General features: G+C 37.0%; 1 protein-coding gene across 1 annotated transcript in view; it reads right to left on the bottom strand.

The window, feature by feature from the left end:
• itga9 (integrin subunit alpha 9) overlaps window positions 1–7,655 on the bottom strand; it is a 70,973-nt gene that overhangs the window by 57,811 nt on the left and 5,507 nt on the right. The window contains exons 3-5 of the mRNA XM_015394160.1: window positions 7,224–7,330; window positions 5,109–5,232; window positions 3,498–3,565 (exon numbers count right to left, since the gene is read on the bottom strand). Coding sequence (XP_015249646.1) covers window positions 3,498–3,565; window positions 5,109–5,232; window positions 7,224–7,330 — 299 coding nt within the window. The remainder of the gene's footprint in view (window positions 1–3,497; window positions 3,566–5,108; window positions 5,233–7,223; window positions 7,331–7,655) is intronic.

Raw genomic sequence — 7,655 nt, 5'->3', positions numbered from 1 at the left:
TTTTTATTTTATTTTGCAATGTTGGTATAATTACTGCTCTAAAAGTGTTCATCTGCAGCTAATGGCATGTTTTAGTCTCCATACTCCAGTTAGCGATTAATTGATTGCTAAATTAGTTGATGATTAATTCAATAATTGATTAAACATGAATACTCCAATTCATTGTTTCAGCCCTATTTATATCATTGTGTTTCTCAATACAATTTATGAAATTAATGAAGTATCAAAGTGTCCAAATGTGCTAGAAAGACACGCTGGCTGTCATAAGTGGTCCAAAGAGTATACAGTGACTGTCTCCTGGCTTTATAGATGTTATAGACTTCTTTTAAATCAAATATTTGTTATTAATATTTTTATTTTCATTTGATTATCAGGGGGGATGTCCCAATTATGAATTCCACAGATCAAGATACTTAAAATAGATTTTCTTTAACAATCTTATTTGTCTTTTCAGCTTCCATTTCTACTGGGGACACATTTGGCTAACTTAGTCCAGAGTACATCACTGTGGGTCTAAACTGAGGGTCAATGTAACCTGAGACATAGAAAACAGTTTACAGAGCATGTCACGCATGCCTAACATCAGGAAAGTATTTCTGTGTTCTTGTAAAAAAAAAAACAGGTTTGAATGACTCGTATATACAAGCTTTTAACTTAATTTTGTTTGTCCATTTTTTTTTTCACATTCCTAACGGCATACAATAGAATCAAAGGCTTTTTTCATTTCTCTGTGGTTGTATTTCACTGATTTAACAGAGATCAAGCTTTTGACACTGGATGTATACAAAAAAGGTACTCTCCCTCCAAGGATGATGTCATGCAAGCTTCAGAGGATAGTCTTGCTTTTTTAACCATTTATCTCGCGGAACCACACCACAGGTCACATGTATCAGCCAAAGCCTTTCCTAGTGTCTCTGTACATGGAAACATAAGCTAATACATATCAGCAGTTAATCAGCACAGCCCCTGTGGCTGTGATATAAACATTGCACAAATCCAAATGGAGAATTCAGATTTTCCACATCATTTGACTTCTTAAACAAATGTGAAAAAGATCTTGTTCTGTTCACCATGCAGGACGTCTCTGCTAACTATCCTTGGAATACCACAGTCAAAGTCAACAAAGCGCACAGCATTAAAGATACTTTGAAGGTTTGACCATGGTGCTCATGAAAAAGATCAGAATATTTAAAGTATTCCAAGGTTTTTTTGTTTCAAAAAAGCTACTTTTTTTCAAAACCAACATGTTTTTTTTTTATGTTATTGAAGTTTTGAAGCACTACAAGTCTTAGTTTGTTAGAAAGGGTGCCAAAGTGATCAATTTTCTCCAGTTGAGGGGTTGGAGAATAAAGCAGAACTCCACCAACAGTACATTTTACTGTGCACTGCCAGTCCGCTGGCTGAAAGATGGCTCTCGTCTTACCAGCTGCGCCTGTTTAAATGTGGCACCCGCTCTACCCTCTAACAGCTTTTTCTACTAGTTTTATTCAACTGGTGGTTCCATGAGGTTTTCTAAAGGCGATAAAAAAGCAGCAACTTCTGGGTAGATTCAGAAACTCTATACTTTGTTAAATTGGTGACAGATATTCACCTGTTTTCCTTTTTTCGTTTTTGTGCTTGAATCTGAGAAATATAATGCCAAGAAGCGGCCATTTCTCAGCTCTATCACAGATCTACTAGGATCTGACAATGCCTGAGATCTGCCTCACACCACTTGAACCTGATGGAGAATATTTTCGTATAATCTTCGGCATCAAAACCAGCAGTAAAAACGTATACAGTATACCATTTTGACCCATCAGAATTTAAAAAATAATTATTTATATACCATATTTTTTCAGTAAAATTAAAAATTTCTGTTTTGAACCATTCTATACATCCTATGGACATGCTATTTTAGAAAAAAATTTTTTTTATTAAATATAATTTAACCTAACTGATGGAGTTGTTCTTTAGGATCAGTGTTTATTTTTGTTGGGTTCTTAACTAACTTATGTGAAGTTACATAAAAACACAGGCATAATTTCTTAATTATTTAGATTTCAATAACTTCAAAAAAATATGTCCAGTTTATATTGCGACATTTTCCAGCTGGTTTTGGGAAATGCCAACATTTTCTCAGGCCAAATGGATGAAATGTTATTGTATGGGTTGCTCCCAGTAATATGTGCCTAGATATCCTCCAAAGAGAAGGTATCCTCTCCAGATGACTGAATGTTGCTCTCTCTGACTGTAGGAGCAGCAGCTCTATGAATTCTTCAACGTTTTAACTAAATCTGAACTTCAACTTTCAAAGATGGAAGCTTGATTGAGCTGCTCTTATCCAGAATACCATTGTTTTAGCAATATCTGCATTACCTTACTGGCATCTGAAATTTTAGGAGTATTCATCAACTGACAAAGCACTAGCAGCTCTAGTAAAAATATATGCAAACCATATTAAATATATTAAAACAAATATTTAATAGTTTATTGCATTGTTGGTATTTTGCATTATGAAAATCGTTGACTGTATTTCACATTTCTCAACATCCTGTGTGGTCAAGAATACTTATTCTCATTATGAACCATAATGATGGTTTGCAGAGACCTGGCTTAGATGGCATAGATAATGCACAGATAAATTTAAAAACACATGTAGAAAATATTAAACATCCCTAAGAGAAAATTATGTGCATAGAAATGTAGCATGTAAAGTTAAGCTAAAGTGCAGCAATTGCAAATCTAGTCAATGAAAAGGGCCAATGATGTTTGTGTGTAATATTAGTTTGCGTTTAAGTGTCTTTGCCTACATAACACAAGTTTTGAACATTTATAAAGAAGACCACAGTCTGGCTACTAAAACAACAACATCTGGCTTATTTCACTTATTTTTCAGTTATCATTTGCAATATCTAAAATGAAGTAAACATTTAATATGACTAAGGCTGAAATAATTAATCGGATTAATCGTTATTAATCGATTATTGAACTAATCATCAACTCATTTAGTAAATGATTAATCGTTAAATGTAATATAGAGACTGAAAAAACATGCCTTCAGCTGACAGAGCAACCCACTTAGAGCAGTAAATATACCAAGATTGTAAAAAAAATCTAAAGATTTTGCAGTTAAGATTAAAAAAAGAATAATAATCTGTCAATATGCTCTATCCAGAACTTCTAAAGTGGGAAAGTTTGAGTTTCACCAGGTTTAATTTCATAAAAAGTCTTCTTTAAGGAATTTTTGGCTATCCGATTATTAATCGAAGAAAAACAATGTATAAGAATAATCGATTTGCAAAATAATTGTTAGTTGCAGCCCTAAATATGAAACAACATTCTGAGGTTTCATCTCTATGTGGTGATTTCAGTGTAGGCAGCAAATCCACTTTAAACTCTTAAATTATCATAGAACTGACTGATGATGTTTGACAGGCATCCTGACGATAACATCTTTCTATTAGATGAGCAAGGGATTAAATGTGATATCAAGATTAGAAAGCACTGCTACTGACCTCTGTGAAAGCCCCCGCAATCCCAGCTTGGCACGAGCCGTGCTCTTCCCCATACCTGTGCTTATGGTCTGCAAGAAAAAAACAAACCACAAATGATTTAGCTGCTCCAACCAGCATTTACTGGTGTCTTTGCTCCTGCCTTCCTTATGGAGGAAGTCAAAGTCACAGTACAATTTGAGAAATCCAGCGGCAGAATGCAGACTGAAGGGAGGGGTGGAGCTTCAGTTTTAAGTTGCTCACAGGTTACAAAAATATTGAGTTTGGATTTTAATGGAAAATTCATAGTAAATATAGTACAGCAGGTCAAACTACTGGCAGAGAGATGAAAAAGGAAACTAATCCTGAACTGAGAGCATCGTAATGGTGCAAAGAGAAATTTGATATACATCTTAATAAATCACATGTTAAATTATACAAACAGTATTTTGGCTTAAGTTAATTCAAGTTATTAAAGGGTGAACATTTTTTACCACAGAAAACAATCAGGTGGAAAAAAGATTTGATTTATTATAACCAAAAGCTTTTTTTTATTATTATTGTTCACCTAATTTCTGGGAAACCAAGCCAAAACCATTTCTTGTCCTGCCCCTTAGCAGAGCAGTGTTTTCAAAAAATATAAGTCTCTTTGGACTGAAGAGAGATGGATTGAGCTACATTCTAGCTTCTCTGCAGCTGCTCCTGCCAGAACACCAATTCCAGACCAGAGGGAGAGCTAAGCCTCCCTGATGATGACGCTGACTGTTGAGATAACGCTCCATGATGAAATGCTGGGCAAAGTCAACTTATGATTTGAACCCCGTTAGCGTATCCCAGGAAAAAATGTGTAAGCTCACAAGATGATAGAGATAAAAAAAAATAAAAAAATAAAGACTGGCCTGCAGCCGCATACAATCAACATGTGGGTCTAATCTTAACCAAAAGTCAAAATGTCATTAGGTTCTATTTTTACACTGAAAGATGTGTCATAGATTCTGAGCCTTGTTAATGTAGACATTATGTCACAATTAGAAAAAAATATACCAAGGAAAAGGCCAACAAAACGTAGAGCATCATGAGGAAAGGTAAATATGGTGTTCCAATTTTTTCCTATCTAAATATTTGAAAAGTGTGATTTCTACTTTTATACCCATACTTTATGCCCACAAGGTTGTTGTGCAACTGATACAAGATTACAAAGCTGTATCTGAAGGTTTATTTTCGAGTGTGTCATCCCAAAATGAAAATATCATGGTGCTATCACTCCAAAGACAAGGTGTCTAATCATCAAAGGTTCCAAACAAGAGGTGATAACATACACATCATTTAATATGTACAATATGTTGGTTTTTTGCAGGTGATCAACAAAGATTGTTGCACAAAGGTTAAGATAAGCAAACTGATTTGGTTTCTACCCTCAAAATGAACTGATTGTGTGTTTTACAGTCAGTTTAAAAGTATTGGGAAAAGAAAGATGAGGTTCAAAGCCATGGAGCTGAAGGTAATAATGATAAATAAATATATAAAAAATGAATATACCAAATAGCACCAACATTTTTTTGATTTTCATGTGTAAAAACTCTGAAGCACAAATTTTTGGTCTTAAAATGAGCAACGCTTGTTTTTCTGTTATACCTTCATAACAAGGGATAAGCGGTATCGTCCCTTCTTGGAGTGTCGAAGGAATGACGGAGCAGTACCCGTGTGGAAGGATGAGTTCGTTGTCATAGAAGACGTTCTTCCAGCGGTGAGCGCAAGCCTGCAACAGGAAGCAGAAATAACCTCATTCAGTAACAACATGAGTACTTCAGGCATCTTTCCACTGATCCGTTCGCCTCAGCAGCTCCCTCCTTGCCGAGCCGGAGTCAGCACGTCTCTGTGGCTCCCCATTATCGTCAGAAAGAAGGGGGGGCATAAAAGCTTGTCCATAACCCCCCGACCATGCAATAACAGCCATGGTCTGTGGTGTGAATATCTCTCTTGCAGCCTGAGCTCTGTGTTTGCCAAGCTGTAATTTCTCATCAACATGTGTGTTTTTATTGCAAAACAGCAAACTGGATAAAACATAAGGTCAAACAGAAAAGGCAGGAAGAAAAAAAAACAGATCAAAGGGCAAAAGAGCAACTTCTAAAGATAGTTTTCTTTGTAGGATGATATTAAGCAATTTAAAAACAATATTTTTACAGGGTTTTTCTTCTGTTTTCTATCCTACAACCCGCAGATCTATAACCTATCAGGATAATAAGGTCTATATTTTGGCCTAAAAAACAGGCTACATACATGTGCGACTGTGGTAATAATTTAGTAACCCTGGGGATCTGTGGTGAGGCTCCTGTGGCTCTGGGGACAGTCCTGAATGCCTGCACTTAAACCCAACCACCCACCCCTCAACAAGTAAAAAAATTCCCCCTTGCTTCCCCACAGAAACACACACACAATTATTCCAAATGCAATTTGAGACCCCTGCAGCCGACGGACATAAACACAGCATTAAATGACTCTCTGGGATCACGACTTAAATGGTGAGACAATTTTTTATTTCAAAGAGAAATTGATTGACGGAAACAATGCAGCATCTCTTTCTTTCCTTTGTGAAACCAGAGAAAACTGCTCACTTCTGCTACAGAGGATGTCAGCGTATTTGGAGCGAGAGGGCAGCACCGTGCTGACGTTCATGTTCTGTTTTAAAGAGCTCTGTCGTCACAGAAAAAGCTTTCACTGGAGGCACAGATGAAATCACCACTGTACACATCTGCCAAGCAGCCGTTATTCCTCTGCTGAGTCCGCACAGATGAGTTAAACAAAAAAAAAGAAAGAAAAACGTGCATGCTTTGTAGAGGCCGGGCAACACGTGGCCTTTTGCAGAGCAGCCTCCTCCTGTTTCATTGCAGCACTGTCAAAACTGCCAGAGAGTGCAGCTTAAAACTTTTTTTTGGTTGTTTTTTTTGTTACACAACTCAACTCCCATGTTCTTAAAACTTTAAGACCTACAGAGTTTTTCACAGACAGGCGGGTGAGGCTGGGGGCACTGGTTAGAAGCCAGAGCATTCCACTACAAACTGGACCAAACACAAAAATATAGACTCAACAGATCAAAAGCAATCTGAGCCACTTTTTTAAAAATACATTTTCTGTGATTTCTTAAAAATCTGCTGCCAAGCTTTTTTTTTTGATAAACAGTCACCTGTCAAGACTGCCTTTAAAGCTGTAGTAGCCACCAAGAAACAGTTCTGTAAAGACCCCCCCTCCCCGAGTTTGCTCACTGCCCTCAGCAGGAGACAGAAGTTCATATTTCATGGAAGGCTGCCCCTTACATCAGACCACCACTGTGGGGGCTGAAGCCTAAACAAACTCTGGCCACTGTCGATCTATGTGCTAACTCTTAACCGAGCATGTGAGGGATTTACACCACTGTGACGCCCTTTAAATGGTAAAATATACTTTTAACAAACTTCTCCAGCATAAAACAATAGTTAAAACATTCATTCTAGCTTCACATTCATGGAAAAGCTTTAAGAATACTTTTTTTTACATCCTTCATTCTTAGTAACTGTGCCAGGAGGAGTTTGTGAGGATGGAAAGAGGCGTTTTTAACCAGAGCGAGGGAGTAAAGCTGAGGCCAGCTGTGGTTTAACAGTGTGGTTCGGGGTAAAACATTTGTAACAATGATGTGGGCATAATCTGGTTTGTGCTTTACGAGTAGACATGGTTCATATTAAATAAACTGCAGAAGAAGAAACTTTGGCCCACCAGTATTTTGCCGTTGGCTCGGTTCTGGCGGGCCAAGCTGACCCCCATCCACTCGTCATCTCTGTCTCCTTGGCACGTCTTTCCACACGACTCTCTGAGTTTGTTTCCTGAAAGATACAGAAAGCAGTTTGCAGACTCTGAGTCATCAGGATGGAGGGAGAAAACAACTAGTTTCTTCTGAGTCTGGGATGGATTTTACACAGCTCAGTTTCAGATGGTGTGCAAAGTTTGAAAAAAATAAACACATTAATAAAACTGCACAAATAATTTTATTGGAAAAACAAAAACAAATCATGTCAATTTCATTGTAGCACAGCGATAGTTGATTTACTGATTGTGTCATTGCTAATACAGCAACTATCAAAAATTACTAATACTCCTTCTATGTTTTATCACTTCACAGCCATAAAAAGTAAACATTTTTATTGGGAA

This window comes from Cyprinodon variegatus, unplaced genomic scaffold (assembly GCF_000732505.1).
Source record: "Cyprinodon variegatus isolate N-32 unplaced genomic scaffold, C_variegatus-1.0 Scaffold674, whole genome shotgun sequence".
In the NCBI taxonomy this organism is placed as follows: Eukaryota; Metazoa; Chordata; class Actinopteri; order Cyprinodontiformes; family Cyprinodontidae; genus Cyprinodon; species Cyprinodon variegatus.
This window is presented reverse-complemented; position numbering and strand designations above follow the sequence as displayed.